The 19,179-nt window shown below is 50.2% G+C and overlaps 1 protein-coding gene and 3 non-coding genes across 4 annotated transcripts in view; 2 read left to right on the top strand and 2 right to left on the bottom strand.

Moving 5' to 3' along the window:
• Window positions 1-19,179, top strand: part of Vac14 (Vac14, PIKFYVE complex component) — a 105,986-nt gene that overhangs the window by 2,997 nt on the left and 83,810 nt on the right. The window contains exons 2-9 of the mRNA XM_004625798.2: window positions 12,843-12,993; window positions 13,280-13,447; window positions 14,214-14,276; window positions 14,709-14,816; window positions 15,560-15,669; window positions 15,902-16,008; window positions 16,662-16,796; window positions 17,210-17,362. Of these exons, the coding sequence (XP_004625855.1) occupies window positions 12,843-12,993; window positions 13,280-13,447; window positions 14,214-14,276; window positions 14,709-14,816; window positions 15,560-15,669; window positions 15,902-16,008; window positions 16,662-16,796; window positions 17,210-17,362 (995 nt within the window). The remainder of the gene's footprint in view (window positions 1-12,842; window positions 12,994-13,279; window positions 13,448-14,213; window positions 14,277-14,708; window positions 14,817-15,559; window positions 15,670-15,901; window positions 16,009-16,661; window positions 16,797-17,209; window positions 17,363-19,179) is intronic.
• On the bottom strand, window positions 9,678-9,748 carry Trnag-gcc. The gene has a single exon. It is a non-coding gene; the product is annotated as a tRNA-Gly (tRNA).
• On the bottom strand, window positions 10,293-10,363 carry Trnag-gcc. Its single transcript has one exon. It is a non-coding gene; the product is annotated as a tRNA-Gly (tRNA).
• Trnag-gcc lies at window positions 18,420-18,490 on the top strand. Its single transcript has one exon. It is a non-coding gene; the product is annotated as a tRNA-Gly (tRNA).

The raw sequence follows: 19,179 nt of genomic DNA, 5'->3' as shown, positions 1-19,179 counted from the left end.
TTTGGGGGGGATTACTTTTTGAGACAGGGTCTCACTGTGCAGTTCAGGCTGGCCTAGAGCTCACTTTGTAGCCCAGACTGGTCTCAACTCAATGTGATCCTCCTGCCTCAGCCTCCTGAGTGCTGGGATTACAGGCTTGCATCACCATACCTGGCTTCACATGGGGTTTTAAGCGGGGAGACATCTAGACACAAACCATAATAACACTGAGGCAGGAGGATTGTTGTGAGCTCAAGGCCAGCCTGGACTCTACAGCAAAACCCTGTTGTTGTTGTTGTTGTTGTTGTTGTTGTTGTTGTTGTTGTTGTTTTTAAAAAGGCTATAAAACACTGATGCCCACTTTGTCATCACCCTTTTGGTTTCTGAGGAGTGTCTGGTTTTATCCTAGCTTGGGTCACCTGTTGGGTCCTTGAACAGAGGTGTTCATTCAGCGTTATTGCTACTTCCAGCACAACCAGCATGAAGCGCTCATGCTCTGCGGGCTTTGTGAGGAGTTTGTCTCTAAAGGGGTTCATTTTATATTAGACATTGTCCTGGTTTTGGGAATTCAGAGAAACTTCCAAGGGCCTTAATGGACTGTAAACTCCTTGAGAGGATAGACCTATATTTACCGTCAGCACTCAGCACAGTTCCTAGTGATATGGCCTCTGGAGTCTGCATGAATGCCTAGACAAACACTTTTGGTGAAGGACATGGTTGGTAGCCTGAGGACCTTGCCCCTCAGAAGCCTGGCGTGCACACAGCAGTATGGGGAGCTTATTAGGCAGAGGCTGTCCCGCAGCATCCCCCGCCAGGCCTACAGAATGAGAATCTGCGCTTTACCAAGGTTCCCGAGTGATGACTGCACACAGTAAGGGTTGAGGAGCGTAGGCCTCGAGGATGCTCTGCTCTACACTCAGATTATTTTTTTCCATTGTGGTATTTCTTTGGCCTGGTCAGGGTGGCTGTCGACCAGATAATCCCCATGGACACCCCATTAAAGAAAAGTCAGAATATTGGCAGTTGCCGTGTAATATAGCTGAATCAGCTCACATGCTTCAGAAATGAGAGCATTTTCTAGGTGTAGTGGTTCACACCTGTAATCCCAGTGTTTGGGAGGCTGGGGCAGGGGATTGACACAAGTTCCAGGCCAGCCTGAGCTATATAATGAGTTTGAGCCCATCTTGAAATACATAACTAGACTCTCAAACAAAAAGTGAAAGTGTTTAATCCTATTATTAGCTAAATCGTCCCAGTAAGACACTTTTACAAGTCTGCATGATTTGGAGCCTGCTTGGTTTGTTCTATAAGAGCAGACTCAGGGCCGGGGAGATGGCTCAGTGGAATAAGCGCTTTGCTGGCAAGTGCAAGGGCCTGAGTTCAATCCCTGGTTCCGCAAAATAAATAAATAATTTTTTTAAAAAAGAGCAGACTCTGGAGCCTACTCCCTCGGGTTCAAGCTCCTATTCATTAGCTGGATGACTCTGAATGAGCCATAACCCTCTGCCTCACTGTCCTTACTGTAAAATGAGAATAATAATAGTATTCATAGGAGCCGGGCATGGTGGCCTAGCACTTGGGAGGCTGAGGCAGGAGGAGGATTATTGTGAGTTTGAGGCCAGCAAGTGCTTAGTGCAGTGCTGGGCATATTATAACTGTCATATATAACTGCTCGTATTATATGTGTTTCTGTCAGTTCTGCTTTTAGCACTTTGGTTGGCAGAATAATGGCCTCCTAGAACTGTCCTAATCCCTGCAGTCTGTGAATATGTAATGTAAGGTAGCAGATGGAATTAAGATTGTTGATCAGATGACCTTAAAACAGGGAGAGTATTCTGGATTGCCCAGGTGTAACCCCAACTACCTTTCAGTGTAGAAGAAGGAGGCGGAACAGGAAGTATCAGAGTGGGGTGACGGGCGCTCAGCCGGCCATCACTAGCTTTGAAGATGGAATGTGCGACCAGCCTCTGAAGCTGCCAAGAAAGTGAGCTCCCTTCTAGGTTCTCCAGCAGATAAAGCATCCCCGCCCTCACCTTCACTTTAGCTCAGTAATAAATTTGTGTTCAGAGCCACAATGTTTGTGTTAATTTATTACAGTAGCAAACTGAAAGCTGTTACAACTCTCTTGTCATTGTTCTGAACCTTCTGCGTCTGGAGACCTTCATCTCTATTCACATCATCTCAGTGCCTGCCAACTCTCAGCAAAAGTTAGCTGGATGCTGAAGGCCCGGCTGCCCATCAAGTTTGCCCCTGGCTTTTCCAGACCAAGCAGCAAGCCCACAGCCACCGTGTCATTCTGATTCCAGCAGTCATGGTATTGGTGATTAAGGATCCCTTTCAAGAAAAACCAACCCCAGAGAATAGGAGACATATTCCAAAAGTCAAGATTTATTTATGATTTATGAGGAGGTAAAGACTCAGGCTTCTCGGGGACGGACGGTCATGGTCTCTAGCTGGAATTGCCCAGCTCGGTGTCACATAGTAGGGGTCGGCCGGGGAGATGGCTCAGTAGAATAAGCGCTTTTCTGGCAAACACAAGGACCTGAGTTCAATCCCCTGTTCCGCAAAAAAAAAATAAAATAAAGTGGAGCTATAATGAAAGTTGAAAGGCGTTATATGTGCTTTAAGCTTTTTCTTAAAAAGCCCCAGTTAAGTGCACACACACTTGATTACCTGAGTTGGTCCCAGCTGCCATGACAGGATACAACAGACTGGCTTCCATAGCAGCAGGGTATTTCTCGGTACCTGGGAAACTTAAGATCAGGGTCCTGCAAGGCACTTCTCATGCCCACGCCCTGACTCTGAGCCTGGAGGCAGTTGCTGTGTTAGTGTGCTCACATGACTGCTGCTTTTATTTGGCAAGGGCAGAGGGAAGACTGGCTCTGGTATTTCTTCTCTAAGGACACTAATCTTATGAGATCAGAGGCCCTGCTCTTACAAGCTCATTTAATCTTAATTGGTTCAGAGGCCCTGTCACCAAATGCAGTCACATCAGGGTTAGAGCTGCTGCACATGAATTTGGAGGTGAGGGGACCATTCAGTCGATAACAGTGATCAGAGGGAAACCTCGCACCGTGTGTGAAGTACTGCCTGCCCAGCCAGGTGGTGAGGGCAGAGGGGCAGAGAGGAGCTGCTCTTTGTTTGGCCATCATATGGCCTCATCTCACTTCTTTCGGAGGTAACCCTGGGTAACGTTACCCCAGTGCACAGGTGAGAAGACACAGGCCTCGAGGTTAAGTCATCTTCCCAACTTTCACAGCTAGAACCTGGATTTTAAAAACAACCTAGGCTTACTTGTCTCAAGCCTTCCCCACCACCTCAGATGGTTTTCCTGTCAACAAAAGGAGTATATCATGTAATAGAAGAAATTCCATCTTAATTCAATGAGAAGAAAGATTGGCACTAATAGTATTTGAACAGGATATCATGTCTGCATCTTGTACTATGAATAACCACTAAGAAGATAATAATATGCAAGGTATTAATTTTTTTGGTATTAATTATTGAAACTATCCTATTAATAGGTTTTGAAACTGTCTCATTGCTGTTTCTCAATAAAATTAATTTTAAAAAATGTATATAAAAAGAAATTCCATAGTTGGATATGATATGGTGGTCCACAGCCTGAATGCTCAGGTGACAGAGCCAGGCCTCTCGGCCCCTAAAACCGCAGACATGGCTGCTTGGTCCTGCTGTGCTAGGGCTGTGTCGTGACCAGTGTCTGATGGCAAATGTGAGCTTGTGCGCGATACCTGGAGAGCGTTCCCTCCACCGCCTTAGCCCAGGGACCACACAGTTTCCTAAAGGCTACAATATTCAGGGTAAGATTTTAGTGGCCAGGCCAGGTTTTACAGCCTCTTGATTTTAAGGGACATAGTCATTGATCAGTCCTGATGAGAAAGTTGATAAACCCCTGGACTGTTCTCTCTTGGGGATTGAGATGTGTGTTATAGATGTCAACAGGAGTCTGCTGTTGGGAGCCACTAAAGCTGGAAACTGGTCCTTTGTGGGAGAGCAGGACAAGGCCTCAGTGCCTAAAGCAGTCAAGCTTCCTTAGTCCTGAGAAAAGCATCCTGCCTGGTTAATGTCTGATAGTCACTAGGCAACCTTCTGTCACATGATACTAACTTTGCAAAGGTATAAATAAATGCCCTTGCTGTTGTGCTGGGGGTCGTTTTTGCCAGCCAGGCAGACAGGCCACCACCTGACCCAGCTTTTATCTTCTTATCTGTCTTTTCCTCTTTCCTGCCACTGTTTCTCCATGGGGTACAGCAGATCACATCAAGAGACCAACGGATCCCTGCAGTCTGCTCAGTGTAGGCGCTTACTCTGCTGGGGGTGCTCTGCCAGGCACTGTGCGGGCGGCACCCCATCTGTCCTGCTGCTGATTAGAGAGACGGCACCTTTCTTTCATGGTTAAGCCTCTAGCATTCCCGAGCTTTGAGTTACTTCTCCAGCCATGCCAGTAAGTGTAAGCGCCCTTTGAGAAGCTCGGGGTTTGGGGATCAGAACTCCTGAGCCTGTGGGGATTTAGGGTGAGGGGATCTCCAGAGCTCTGGGATCAGACAAAGTTGAACTGTATCGTTCAACTAGGCTGTTTGGAATCTATGAGGGAAAACACTGTTATGAGGGTGTGAGGCAGTTTTTGGAGTTTGGGTCAGAATTCCACTCTGGAACCTTTAGCAAATTTGCTTAATCCAGGGGTCAGACGCTGATCCACCCACCAACTGTTTGGTTTGGCCTGGATCTTAAAGTACTTTAAATTGAGGAAATTCACAGTGCAATTCAGGCTCTGGCTTCCCTTAAATTGGGAGCTGAGGTTGTGAGACCTGCTTTCCCAGGCAGCAGATCTGAGGAACCATTCCCCATTGTTAGTTAACTCTCCAGAGCATGCTGTGGCTCCCTTGGCTTTATTTGAATCTCTTTCCTGGCCCGTGGGAGCTTTTGTGAACTTTTGTTTAACTTCTGTGTGCCTCAGTTTCCTCATCTTAAAAAAAGTACATGGTGAAAAGATGCTGAGCAGAACAAACCAGTCCTCATATGAGTTCATGTACAAGATATCCAGAAAGGGCAAATCTTTAGAGACAGCAGATTAGTGGTTGTTGGGCTGCAGAGAAGCATGTGGGGAAATGGGGAGAGACAGATAAGGGGACAGAGTTTATCAAGAGGGTGGTTAAAAAGCCTTTAAACTATAGTAGTAGTGTAGGACTTCATAACTAAACTAAAACCCGACTGATTTATGAACTATAGAAGAATGAATTTATGGGTTATGAATTATATAGCGCAGCTTTTAAAGATAAGAATGTCAGGAAGCACTGTTACAGTGCTAGGAAAGCCCTCCTAAGTGTTCACTATTGTCACCCAAGATCAGAGCAGGCCTCCTGCTCTGACACTTGAATCTCTGCTGGTCATGTCTAGTGCATGTATGGTGTGTGTGTTTTGTCAGTTAAGTCTTAGACCTTTTCAACAGGCCTCTGGTCTGATCTCACTTCTCCCATTCAGTTATTCAGAGCCATGGGAGTGAGTAAAAACCAAATTATTGCAGGACCCACCAGTGCAGATGGAGGAGACCTGTACTCTTGCTCTCTTTGGGAAAGCACTGCCTGGATGTGCCATCTGAATGCATCTGTCACATAAGAAGTAGGTCACGTGGACAGCTGAGACAGATCGTTGGACTTGCCAGGAAAACAAAAGGGCAGCTCTGAGTCCATGCCGAAAGTCTCATAGCACAGTAGTACGCTTCAGCTCTGGGCTTATGTTTCTGTCCTCCCAGGAACCAGGGGAAGGGCAGCAGATGTTCAGTCAACGTTGTCCTGGGCGGTGTGTGGTCCGTTTGTCTCCCTGATTCTGACTTTGCCCTGTTACTGTCAATTGAGCATGCATGATGCAGGCTTGTGATATGTATCGTCTGATTTAATTGTCTCAAAACAATGTGAATTCTTGTGATGATCAGTCCTGCCTTATGGCTGAGGATGAATACAAGGGAATCTCTGAGTGTCGTGGCTGAAGCCTCTGCCGCTCAGGACAGAAACGGACATCTGAGCATCACCAAATGAAATGGGATCAGAGTTCCATAAAATAGTGAGTATAAAGTGCCTGGCACTCAGTAGGCATTGGCAGGCAGTAGTGCTAATACCTGGAGAGAAGTGGTGTGACGTAGTGGCTAAGATTTTCCTGGGGACAGGAAACCCAAAGGGGTTTTGTGGGATCCCTGATAGCCCCCATCCACAGCTGATCAGAAGCATTACAGAATGATTGATTTTTAGACCTGTCATCCACAAGTTACGTGGCCTTGTGTATGCTTCTCTGAGCCTCTGATGAGTATTCTAGTCATCTTAGAATTTTCCCCAATTCTAAGATGACTAGAATACTCCCTAAGTGAGTGGCTTGTTCTAAGGTTTAAGTTAGATAACGCTGGTAAACCAATCAGCACATTGCCTGCCATATAGCGAGAGCGTGGCTGTGGCTCATTATTGCCTGCCATTACAGTAGAAAGCCAGCTCTAGAAATCCGTTTCAAAACCTGACAAGTATGCATCTCCCTGTACTCCCTTTGTGAAGTGAGGAATGCTTTGGAGAAGGCTAAACACTGAGCGGCGGGGGAAACGTAAGGAGAAAGAGACATGTCACCTGAGACTTTGGTTCTGCACAGGAGAGCTACCACTGTAACTGGTGTGTTCATTTAGCAGCTACAGTGGTGGCTTCAGGAGCTGTCAGAGAGAAACTGACAGTTGAAAGGACATGGGCTTTGTAGATGTCAGGGGTTCAGACCCTCTGGGGCCTGGGAAGGGATTGGTCTGTCTAGACTGTTTCAGATGTGAAATATGAAGTTAATGACTGCTGCACAGAGGTGGAGGACAACTGACTCCTGAAATACCTAGTGCTTACAAAGTGGTCAGCTTCTAGAGTCTGCCTGTCACTGAGCTGTTATAGGGGCCAAGAGATCCAGTGGAGGGCTATCGCTGTTTACTTCAGAGTATGGCCCTTTTTCTCCTGATTGGCAGCAGTCCAAACCCGTCCGTGTGTCCTGCCCAGCCTGTGACTCCTTCTCCCAAGGAGGGACAATCAGGGAGGCAGTCTTGTGACTAGTAGGTGGTGTCAGCAGCTTGGTGCCAGCCTCCACTGGGGCTCATAACTTCTGGGGAGCCCACATTTCTGCTGCACCTCCGACCAGTCACAAGCACTGCTGAAGAGTACCTCCCTGGTAGAACACCTCATTGAAAAATGCTTTTCAGCTTCTGTATGGTAAAAGCAGGCACAGGCAGATTGGCCTCTTTGTTGAAGAGAACAGTAAAGCCTGAGATCTTTGTGTCAGTGAAGGGCCCTGGGGATTCCTGATCATGAGAATTTCTAGGCCAGACATGAACTTCAAAATGAGCTCGGCCTCAGACGCCCCACCTCTGGCTCCTAAGCTGTAGATGAAAGGACAGGCAATGCAGTCTTTTTAAAGAGAGACTAGGCCTGGAACTGGGGGGTGCCTGAGGTTGAACTTCACTTACTCTGCTTCCCTTGTAGTTGCTTTTCTGCTCTCTGTACTTCCCCTGTGAACTAGCAGGCCACGCTGCAGTCTGGCTCAGGGCACTTTCAGAGCACCCTGCAGGAGTTAGAGCACACTTCTGCCCCTCAGCAGGTCACTTCAGGTCACATCCCAGCACGTGCATCTTTCCCCAGCCACCAGCCACAGCTGTGGTGAGCCAGGCTCTGCTGTGTGCATTTTGGAATCCCAAGAATGGTACCCTTTGCCCCCTACTAATTTGAATAAGACTTGGGGCTTAGTCCTGTCCACATCCCATGCCAATTAGGCAGCAGGCTAGGTTTAGATTGCAGACCCTCCCTATGCCACCAGAGTGACAGCTTGGGGCTTTGTCCATGTTTTCCCTATAGCTTGTGCCATCCGCCAGCTCTGCCAGCCTCCCAGATTCAGTGCACTAGCAGATATTACTGACCCCTACCTACTGTGTGTGCAGCACTAGACCAGGAGGAGCTGATGCCAGGGACTCAGACAGGTATGGTACTGTCCTCCAGGACCTCATCGAGGACTTGCAGAGATAGAAGGAATTTAACTGGAGGCGTGGAGCAGCTCATTGGTCTGCACAGAGTGAGGGACCACAGAGTGCTTCTGGGTCCTGAGGAGACGTGCTCACTTCATAGGAGAGTTGAAAAAAGCAGGGGGTGGGCCTTGCTGAACTCTGCAGGCTGAGGAGCGTGAGAGGGAAGTGTGCGTTTCCTTCCAAAAGATGTGGACAGGAAGTGCAGGCAGATAAGGCAAGCAGGAGCGCATGAGAAGGCTCTGTGGCTGGGTGCAAGAGGATGCTGAGGACCCAGGCAGGCAGGCCGGAGAGGTCTCTGGCCCAGGATGGACGGCCCAGCCTTCCAGCCAAGAAGGATGGGCTTGATTAGTGGGACAGATTCTTCCTGCTTGTGGCCCAGGGAGTGACCCCAGGCCTAGGCCTAGTGCTCTCTGTGCTGATGATATCAGTGAGAACTGGCTCACGCCTTTTCCCCTTCAGGGGACCCATTGTTTATCTCCCTGACTCTTGTTTTCCCAGAGATAAACAATATTCTACCCTTAATGCAAGGGTACAAACAGTAGATACCTGGGTGCCAGTCTCAGCAGAACCCAAGCTATCGTCTGTGTAGTGTCCTGGGGCCAGAATCAAGCCCTGGTAAAATTTGGGGGGGGGGGTGTCTCTGGTTGGTGTCCAGCAAAGGACGCAGCACCCCAGCTTCCTGTGTTCTACCAAGACCCCACACACTTGTCACTGCCATCCGGGGAACCTGCCTTCCACTCTGGTCCTACTGAGCTCTTCGCATGCCCTTCAGGCCCACATCACCACCACTGCAGAGCACACCTTCTAAAGTGTATGTGCTTCACCTGCTGCTGCCTTCTGTAGTTCCTCACTGCCACCAGCAGGAGATGCCAGTTCCTCGACTGAGCATTCAGGGTCTCTTCTCGCTTGGCCTTAGCTCCTACCAAACCATGTGCTGCCCCTCCTGCCTGTGCATATTTGCAGCCTACTCCGAAGACACTAAAAACACCTACCCATCTTCAGAACCCTTTCCAGTGCTCACCCTGAGGCCACACTGTATTCCTCCCCTGTCACCTGGCCATCCTGTCTCCTCCTGGCCCAGCCTCACCTTGTACTCTCCTCACCATGTGGTCCTGAGGACTGCTGTTTCCCTGGAGAACCAAAGCCTGGGAGCACATCCCATAGGCCTCTGTCAGCATTGCCTCAGGATGTGCTTCCCAGTTGCTCTGTGAATGTTTGTGACCTCAAAGCAGAGACAGGAGAGGGGCTGGTGCTGGCAATGCTAGTGCGGAGGGGGGCTGGCTAGGCTTTGGGGTCCTGGTGATCGTGGTAGGATGTCCCTACTTCCTCTCTGAGTAGTGCTGTAACTGGAACTGTGCAGAAGCAGGCCTTAGCTTCCTCAGAAGGCTATTTGGGCAGGAATAGAGAGACAGAGCTGCTCACCAAAGGCTGTCGTTTGTCCCCACAGCCCACATTCTTCAAAAACAGGGACATTCTGGATCCTTGTAAAATTTAGGAAACTGAGTGTTTTTCCTCAAAGGCATTTAAAATTTAGGCTCAAAAAACAAGGCATTCACAGTTTTCTGACTGGATGTAAAATTTGCTAGGCAATGTGAAATCCCAACTTCATTCTCTTAGAATTTAAAAAAAAAAAAAATAAGTTTGCTTATGCATTGGCCGGGAATCGAACCCGGGCCTCCCGCGTGGCAGGCGAGAATTCTACCACTGAACCACCAATGCTTTGCTTGTTGGGAGTTGTGTGCACCTCCCTTTATCCCCATTTCTGGGCCTCCTTGACTATATGCAAAGTCAGATTATGAACCAAGTCTCTAGTGCTGCCACATCAGCACAGTGGTAAGAACAGGAAACAGATGGGGGCGTGTGTGTCTGTAAGAGCTTGATTTGCCTTCAGGCCCCAACACAGAAATTGTAGCTCCAGTCTCTCTTCTCCGGTAGCAAAGTGCTAAAACTTGGGGTGCCTCTCCTCTAATGTTTGAGTCTTCCCATCTGAAACCCCCTTAAAGCCACAACCCACTCCCACCCCTCTATCTCCCCCACCCCCGTGGAGCCACTCTGCTGTTCTCAGGTTTCATACCAGCGTCTTGCTGGCCACCAGCCAAGACCGATGGAAGTGAAGCAGGAGTCCCCTGCCAGGTTGAGGCGGGAAGGCTAAGCTCCCACAGCTTCTCTGGAGAGCCCAGTGGCAGGAACGCATGGTCCCAGATTTGCAGGATCTCTTTAAGGAAACTGATCAGGGAAGAGACAAAAAAAAGCAACATGCCATTGCATTGGCCGGGAATCGAACCCAGGCCTCCCGCGTGGCAGGCGAGAATTCTACCACTGAACCACCAATGCTGCAGCTGTTCCCTGCAGCAGCATCTGCAGGGTTCTTCTCACAGGGCTGTCCCTATAACTACCCAGACAGGATCAGTGAGCTTCACCTAGCTCGTTTGTCAAGTTTGGATACCAGACATTTTATGTGGATCCATGCTTCCCTTATGCTGCTGCTTCAGGAGCTGGGCCCTGTAAATGGCATTCAGCTTCCAGCTGGACATCCTTGGGTTATACATAGATCACTCTCAACCCCTAAGATCAGAGTAAAAGGCAATTTACTGGCCACCTGTGCAGCTCCTTCATGAAATATCCATCCCTATTCCAACATCACCAGCTCAAGAGCCAGGCCTGTTTTGTCCCCTCCTCTGTGAACAGTGCCTGGCATAGGCACTGATTTAATCCATGAACTGCTGGATTAAATCCATAAACCGTTGTCCACTCTGTCTTTCCATAATCTCTTTGCAGGAGTGGTCACTCTCACAAGACGGCACGTTTTTGAACAGCACTGTTTATATTAGAAGTAGCTAACATTTGGGAGCTGGGGGTATAGCTCAATGGTAGAGCTACATCCTAGCATGCACAAGACTTTGGGTTCATCTCCAGCACCCCACAAAAAAGAAAATTCCTAACACAAACGTGGACCACACAGGCACCTTTTAGACATGAACATCTTTAAAATTCTTCAGTATAACTAAACTCCCCGTTGCTGATCAGCAACGTACCTGCTATGACTGGATACAGGGGGATAAGAGAGAGCCTCCACAATAACCTTGAAAAATCCCAGATCCCTGGGTGGCCCTGCCTCTCCCGCCTCACACATGCCCCCATGCTTCACACCCCTCATTTACCGTACTGGAGATTGCACCTAGGGTCTTTGCATTGAGCTACCTTCCCAGGCCTTTTTGAGGCCGGGTTTTGCTAGGATGCAAATTGCTGGGTTCTAACTAGCAGTCTTCCTGCCTCAGCCTCCCAGAGTGCTGGGATTACAGGTATGTACCACTGTACCTGGCACAGGCCTCTCTAGGCTTCTTAAGGACTTTTTTCATATACTGCTCAAAACCCATCAGAGGCTTACCTGTTATCACAATGGGAAATCCATTTCCCGTAATTGGACGTGGCAGACTTACCCCGCCAGCCCATCCTAGGCTCTTTCCCAGCGCTCCTCTGCCCTCTGGGCCCCAGACAGGCTGGCTCGCCTGTGCTAACACAGTGCCTTTGCCCTCACCCCCAGAAGACCCCCCACCTGCCTAGGATCTGGTGGCTTATTTCCCATTATCCCACACGAGGCTCCCTCTGCCACTCCACACCTGCCCTGGGAGGTACCTTCACCACGGATGCATGCACCCACATGCGCCTCCCCCCTGCTGTCACTGCCTCCGAGGAGCCATCCACCCTTCCTCGCCCTCTCATACCCCTTAAGCTACCAGTGCTCTTCTGTTTCATTCTGGAAATGATCTCCCTGCTCTTGCCGTGGCCCTTGCTGTATTCTGCCTCTCGTTACCATGATGGCTGCTCTTATACAGGGGTTTCTTCCTTGGCCCCAGTTTCCTGCTGTCAAACCAATTCCCCAGCCCAGCGCTCTGAGCTGCTGCCAGCAGTATCTTTTGAGCGCACAGGTCCGCACTTGTCGCTCCATTGCTGGGAACCTGCCCGCAGTTGTCTCTGTCTTGTCTGTCTCCTTCCACACGCCTGACTCCCTGTACTGCCCTAAATATGCCACATCTTTTCAGGGCTCTGTGCAGGCCTGCTCTTCCCTGAATTTGAGCTCCTCTGTGCTAGGGTTTGGATATTGTGTGTCCTCCCCAAGATTCATGTGTGGGAACTGTGGTGACGTTGGGTAGGCTCTTACAGGCCTTAGGTCATCTGGGGTCACTTGGGGTGCTGTCCTCTGAGGGAGTCAGGTAATTCTACTGTGCTCTCTTGGGAGTTCTTGCCAGAGGGCTGTTCCTGAAGCCCCAGTCTGGGCCTATTTAGAGATGTGAGCAGTTCCTCCCTATCTCTTCCCAGCCTTGCCACAGCCAGAGGAGGCCCTCCCCAGAAGGGACTGCCCTGGAGCCTCTGTGGGCCCAATAAACCTGTTTTCTTCATAAGTAGCCTGCAGGTGTTTTGTGATAGAAACATAAACCTGACTTGTGGAGGGTGCAGAGGCAGAGGATGCCCCGACTGAGGAATGCAAAGACAGATGGTTGACTGATAGACGACACATTGTAGGTTTGCCCCCCAGGGAGACACTGCTTTCCATGCTCTCGTGTTCCTAAAAGAGGGATCATGCCACAGCTCTTCATTCTGTTGTACACAAAGGGAAACTGAGACTCAGCATGGGGAAGCAGCCGTGACCCAGCCAGCAGCAGAGTTGAGAGGACCTGCCTGGGAAGCCCACTCCCGATTCCTCTTTCGAAACAGATCATCAGCCTTCCCAGTGCCAACCCCTCCTCCCCACTCTAGAACAGAGGTGGCCTGGCTCCACCTGCCCACAGCCCCCTCTTTCCTCTCTCTCCAGGCTGGTTCGGGAGTTCGTGGCCCAGAACAATACCGTGCAAATCAAGCATGTGATCCAGACGCTGTCTCAGGAGTTTGCCCTGTCTCAGCACCCCCACAGCCGGAAAGGGGGCCTCATCGGCCTGGCCGCCTGCTCCATCGCACTGGGCAAGGTGGGCCTTCCGAGGGACAGACATGCCAGGGGTGGCCTTCGCTCTGAGCGAGACCTGCAGGCCCCTCCCCTCCCAAGAGCCAGCAGGGCTGGGTCTATGGCCTTGCGGCCATGTCCCCAGTCGTGGCCCCTCTCCTGACTTGGAAGGGTGACCTGAAAAAGGTCTTTGAGCCTAGCCTGCCTCCAGAGGTCCAAGATATCCAGTGGCAGCTACGGTGCCACTAGCAGTGCAGGCTGAGGGACCTGCTTGACCCGTTTCCAACTTGCCTTCTCCTGCCCTGTCACAGGACTCAGGGCTTTATCTGAAGGAGCTGATCGAGCCAGTGCTGACATGCTTCAATGACGCAGACAGTAGGCTACGCTACTACGCCTGCGAGGCCCTCTACAACATCGTCAAGGTGGCCCGGGGCGCCGTGCTGCCCCACTTCAATGTTCTCTTCGACGGACTGAGTAAGGTGACTGTTCTCCCGGCTGCGCTGAGCTCGCCCCCACCTCACTTGGCCATCTGGGACACTGCATGCTTGGGGGCCCCTGCCCAGATTTAAACAGAACAGATAAGCATGTGACTGCAAGGAGTGCACGTTATTGTTGAATCTAATCATTTTAAAGATGAGTTTATATTGATACATGTTTTCCTTTCTCATGAAATACATTTTTATTGCATTTAACAAAGATGTGTCTGCCACACATTGGAAGAAACAAACTGACAACCTGAGCAGTGCTATGTGACAGATGGCATCCACTGTCCAGCTGTATTTCCTGTGAGGAGAGCAGGGATGGTTCTAGCTTCCTGGTGCTCTATAAAAAGTGGCACCTGTAAGGGCTTTGGAGTCCTCCTCACCTCACAGCCTTGTGAACCTGCCCTCCCAGGTGGCACAGAGAGGCCTCACAGCTGCCCTGTGCCCTCCCCCAGCACTGGGGGACCAAAGATGTTGAGGTGGGAAGGCCAAGGGGGAGCAGCCACCTGAGCTGGTCATGGTAGGGCACAGAAATGCCCCCGGGCGGGCGCTCTGAGTGGGGTGGGGAGCCCTACGGCCTTGTTCCTCAGCCCAGTTCTGGTTTGCTCTCCCCCTTCCCAGCCTTTCTCAGCTTCACTCACTGAGGAACCCCTTGCTATTCTGAGCTGCGCCGTGGCCTTGGCTATGAGTTTGCAGTAGATTTGTTGCCTTATATTTGGCAGTGACCATTGCCTCGTTTCTCTCCTATTTCTGGGCCTCGTAGTTGGCTGCTGACCCAGACCCCAATGTGAAAAGTGGATCTGAGCTCCTAGACCGCCTTTTAAAGGTATTTATACGCCATCCCCACTTCTGCTTTTAGAAGCTGTTCCTTCTGTCTGTCCATCTTAGAGATTCTATTCTCAGGAGTATTGGTCCTAATTTAATTTTTAAAATTTTTATGTAGTAAAATGTACTATTGTTTGTTCATTTCTATGGCAAATGCCCCCACACAGTGCAAAGAAGCTCACCCTGCACATCACTCTTCTGGTAACAGTTCTGTCCAGCCCACAGGAACAGGGTTGTGCCATCCAGTTAGTGTTCTGAGCCTTGATTGGCTTGTGACAGGGTAGATTTTCCAGGGACTCGTCCCACCTAGCTCGGGCTCTGCCATTTCCATCCTTCAGTTCCTGGCCCCTGGAGCCATCCCAGAGCCAGTAGTTAGCCAGATGGGCAGTCCTGCCCTCTGGCTGCCAGCAGCTCCCACTCATTTAATCCACAGGACATTGTGACTGAGAGCAACAAATTCGACCTGGTGAGCTTCATCCCCTTGTTGCGGGAGAGAATTTACTCCAACAACCAGTATGCGCGGCAGTTCATCATCTCCTGGGTAAGTCCTGCCCAGACAGCGCTTCTCCTGCCTCCGAGGCTCTGGTGGAGGCACATTGCTCCCGGGCACATCCTTGGCAGGTCTTTCTGTTGCAGGAAGCCTCCCTGGGGGCCATGGAGATAGCTCAGTGGACTAAGCACCTGCCTGGCAAGCACAGGGACAGGGTTCGCTCCCCAGTACCACATGCTGGGCTGGCCCCACCCCCAGGCACACTGAACCAGCCACCAAGACCAGGTGTGGTGGCACACACCTATAATCCCAGTACTGGGGATGCTGAAACAGGAGGATCACTACAAGTCCAAGCTGCATAGCAAGACCCTGTACCAAATACATTAAAAAAAAAAAATAGAAGAAGCAGCCACCTCCCTGTTACACTGTGGTGGCCACTGACTCCTGACAGTCCTGAAACTCTTCGTCCAGCTTTGCCCCTAAAGCCCATCCAGTTTGTTCCTAAAGGGATATGAGTCTCTCCTTGTCTCAGAAAACACCCAGACTGCACTATGAAGCCTCCAGCAGTCACCTTTTTCCTTCCTCAAGCAACCAGAGGCCTTTGCAGTCAAACTACCATTTCCTGTACATTGAACAAAGGTGATCACTGCAGGCAGCCTCCCTGTGGACACTGGCAGTGCTATAACGCGAACTTGCACAGGGACACCCTCCTTGCCTGGGTCCCGAGGGAGTGGTGAGGAGAGGAGGCCCTTGGCCTGAGCTAACACTCCCTCCCCCTGCTTCCCCTGGGTCAGATCCTGGTTCTGGAGTCTGTGCCAGACATTAACCTGCTGGATTACCTACCAGAGATCCTGGATGGACTCTTCCAGATCCTGGGCGATAATGGCAAAGAGATTCGGAAAATGTGAGTAAAGGGAAGGATAGCCTGTTACCCTGTGCTGGGAGCCCTGAGGGTGCACGCTTGCCCAGGCCCCTTCTGGGCTTCCTGCTTGAGGAGCTGAGAGCGCTTCAGCCCCGGCTCTGCATAGCGGCCACTCCCCAGGTGGCTGACCTAGAACAGCAGTGGGTGCTGGCTGGGGCCTCCTTGGCCCTGTCTGACTCAGGCAGTATATTCCTCCTCCTTTTCTCACTGGTAGGTGCGAGGTAGTTCTTGGAGAATTCTTGAAAGAAATTAAGAAGAACCCTTCCAGTGTTAAGTTTGCTGAGATGGCCAACATCCTGGTAATCCACTGCCAGACCACAGGTGAGTACAAAGGCCACATGGCTGCTGCCAACCCTGTCACATCCCAGCTTCAGTGAAGGTTAGGAGGGGGCCCAGAAGCGGTGGGCCTGGAGGAGAGATGGGGTACTCTAGACATGGAGGCCTTTTCCTTCCCCTGGAAACTTTCTTACTGCAAGCTTGTCCTCAGCATTGAGAACTGGAATGATGCTTAAGGATCATGTATCCATTAGCCTCAGTCATGCATGGCAGGTAGCTGCCTGTCCACTGGGTGGTGGGGACAGCTAGTGCAGACATCTCACCCAACTAGGGGACCTAAGCAGTGTTCCAAGAGTGACAGATGTGGGCAAGGTCTCTTGAGACTTAGGCTGAAAGCAGCACACCATCACTGTCACTGTCTGCTATTGGCCAGAGTACCATGGCCAGTCCTGATTCAAGGGCAGGGAAAGAGACTCCGCTTCTTAATGAAAGGAAAAACAAAGTCACATTACAGAGGGGCGTGGACCCACGGAGGGTAGAGATGCCTTTTACTCACCATAGTAAGGGAGTATTGATGAGGCCAAAGCAGTGAAGCCCTGCGTTCCCTTGGAGCCCCATCCCATCCTGCATCTGTGGCAGGAGGGAGCACTCTGGCTGTGCATGCTGATCCCCCCAGCTCCCACTGATGCTCCTTCCAGATGACCTGATCCAGCTGACAGCCATGTGCTGGATGCGGGAGTTCATCCAGCTGGCTGGCCGGGTGATGCTGCCCTATTCCTCTGGGATCCTGACTGCTGTCTTGCCCTGTCTGGCCTACGACGACCGCAAGAAAAGTATCCTTCACTCAGGAGAGGAGCAAGGGCAGCCCCGAAGGAGGGCATGAAATGGAGGGTTCTAGGAAGGGGGACTCCCTCAGGATCCATCACTCCAAACAGTCCAGTGAGGACTAGTGGAGCTGAATGTGGGTACAGAGAGTTGGGGATGTAATGCTGGCTGACTGTGGTCCTCACCTGTTACTTGCAAATGGGGAGCAGCTCTCCCAGGTACCAGGTTCTGCCCCTCTGAGCTCACCCTGCTGCACTTTGGGTAGAGAGATCCTGTTGAAGTGAGACCACCAGGAGGGGCCCTCCAAAAGAAAGCATCTCACAGGGGCACCAGCATGGCCAGGAGACCAGGGACTCAGGTTGGACAAAGACTAAGCCCCTGACCAAGAAGATCAGTGGCCTCCTTACATCAGCGGACACAGGCATCAAGGAGGTGGCCAATGTGTGCAACCAGAGCCTGATGAAGCTGGTCACCCCTGAGGATGATGAGCCAGATGAGCTGAAGTCAGCAGTGCAGAGGCAGACAGAACCCAACCCTGAGGATTCTGTGGAAAAGCAGACGGGGACAGCCAATGGTGAGTAGTCTGCCCCCACCCTCACCTCCGTTGGTGGCCGAGACTCACTTAACAGCCTCCCTTATGTACGTTACCTCATTTAATTCTGGCAACTGCCCAGTGAGGTAGGAACTGTTGTTATCCTCACTCTTCAGGCTCTGGAGGCTACTGAACTGTGGGGTTGGGTCAGAACCCAGGCGGTCTTCCCCAAGCCCTTCCTGCTTCAAAGTTGCCCATCTCCCTCAGGTCAGCCACAGTAAATCAGAGCATAGCAGGAGAAGCAGGCTGCACCATTGGACGCCTGGCTGTCAGCTTCCAGCCGTTCAGCTCCCTGTACCATAGCAGTCTTTCTGAGAAAGGGTTGAGGAGACTTTGCTCTATTCATTACCTGGGAATTCTACTGCCCAAATCTGTGCCTTTTTAAAGAAAAAAGAAGCAATTGTTTTGCGCTCCTTTTAGACTGTTGTCATTGTTGTTGTTTATGAAATCAAACCTTTTTTTTTTTTTTGGTCAGGGGCCGTATATGCCTGTTATCTCAGCACTTAAGAGCCTGAGACAGGAGGGTCGCAGTTTTGAGGCCAGCCTGGGTTACATAGTAAGTTCAAGGCCGCCTGAACTACATAGCAATTCCGTGTCTCAGAAAAGAAAAAGATAATGATTTTTATACTGACTGGGGCCTGAGGTTTGTCTCTGTTGAGAGGAGTCCAGACATTTTTGTATTTCTTGGCCCCCTGTTTTGTGATGGAGATCACTGATCAGCTCTCGGCTGACGTCCTCCTGTGCAGAACCAGCCAGAGTAGATGGATGCACGCCCTACTCCAGTCCTTAAGAATAACAGAGTAGTGTCTAGAACCTTGTCCAGGAGCCGCAGAACTGCTAGAGCCTTGTCCCCTGGTGCCCTTCATGGATCCCTTCTGAATATCAGAGCAGAATGTGAGGCTGTAGCCACCTCCCGTGGGTTTGGCTGGTGGAACTGAGCAGCATTCCTCATTGGACCTGTCTTGGGTGTCAGGTTACATCTGTGCCATCACCACAGTGAGCTGCAAAACAGCTGGAGGCAGGGCAGCACACAGTTGGAGCATTGGTGGTTCAGTGGTAGAATTCTCGCCTGCCACGCGGGAGGCCCGGGTTCGATTCCCGGCCAATGCATGCTTTTCTTGGCAGCTTTAAGGGGAAAAAACACTTAGAGAGTTAAGTGTGAGTGCAGACCTTTCAAAGAAAGAGCTTTCTTACTGGGGAAAAATAGAAGAATCTTAGGAATAAACATAATTTGATAGTTTGTAAACTTTACTGCTCCATGAGTATTTTATTCTTTGGGGGGGGGGTATTCTTATTTTAGAAAATTTGCAAAGTAGAGAAAACTACAAAGATTGGTCCTACTAGAGATAATCAGTATCAGCATTTGGGCACATTTTAAAGTTTTTAATAGATAATTAAAATCATGCATCTTAAAGAATTACACATCTTGCTTTTGAGGATGTTTGATGATGGATTGTTTGGGAGTTTCTTTGCTTTGCTTTGCTTTTTTTGACTTGATGTGAATGTTAGCCCCTCTTCATCTAGAGTCACAAAATAGAGCAGTGCTCACCTGGGCTGAGGGAGAAAAGGGTGCAGAGACTGACTGCTAGCAGAGCCTGGTTTCTCTTGGGAACAGTGAAATATTCTGGAATGAAGTTGTGATGACTGAATACACAGCTTTGTGAATATACTAACAACCACGTGGGTATACTCTTTAAAGTGTAGGATTGTATTCAGTTAAAAGAAAGAACAGTAAATGCGTATACAGATGCCTCTTTCCTGGAAGTGGAGCTGGCAGCCTTTGCCCCACCCTGTCTGCT

This window comes from Octodon degus, unplaced genomic scaffold (assembly GCF_000260255.1).
Source record: "Octodon degus isolate 3935 unplaced genomic scaffold, OctDeg1.0 scaffold00011, whole genome shotgun sequence".
NCBI lineage: Eukaryota > Metazoa > Chordata > Mammalia > Rodentia > Octodontidae > Octodon > Octodon degus.
The sequence above is the reverse complement of the archived record's forward strand: the minus strand, read 5'-3'. Positions and strand labels throughout refer to the sequence as shown.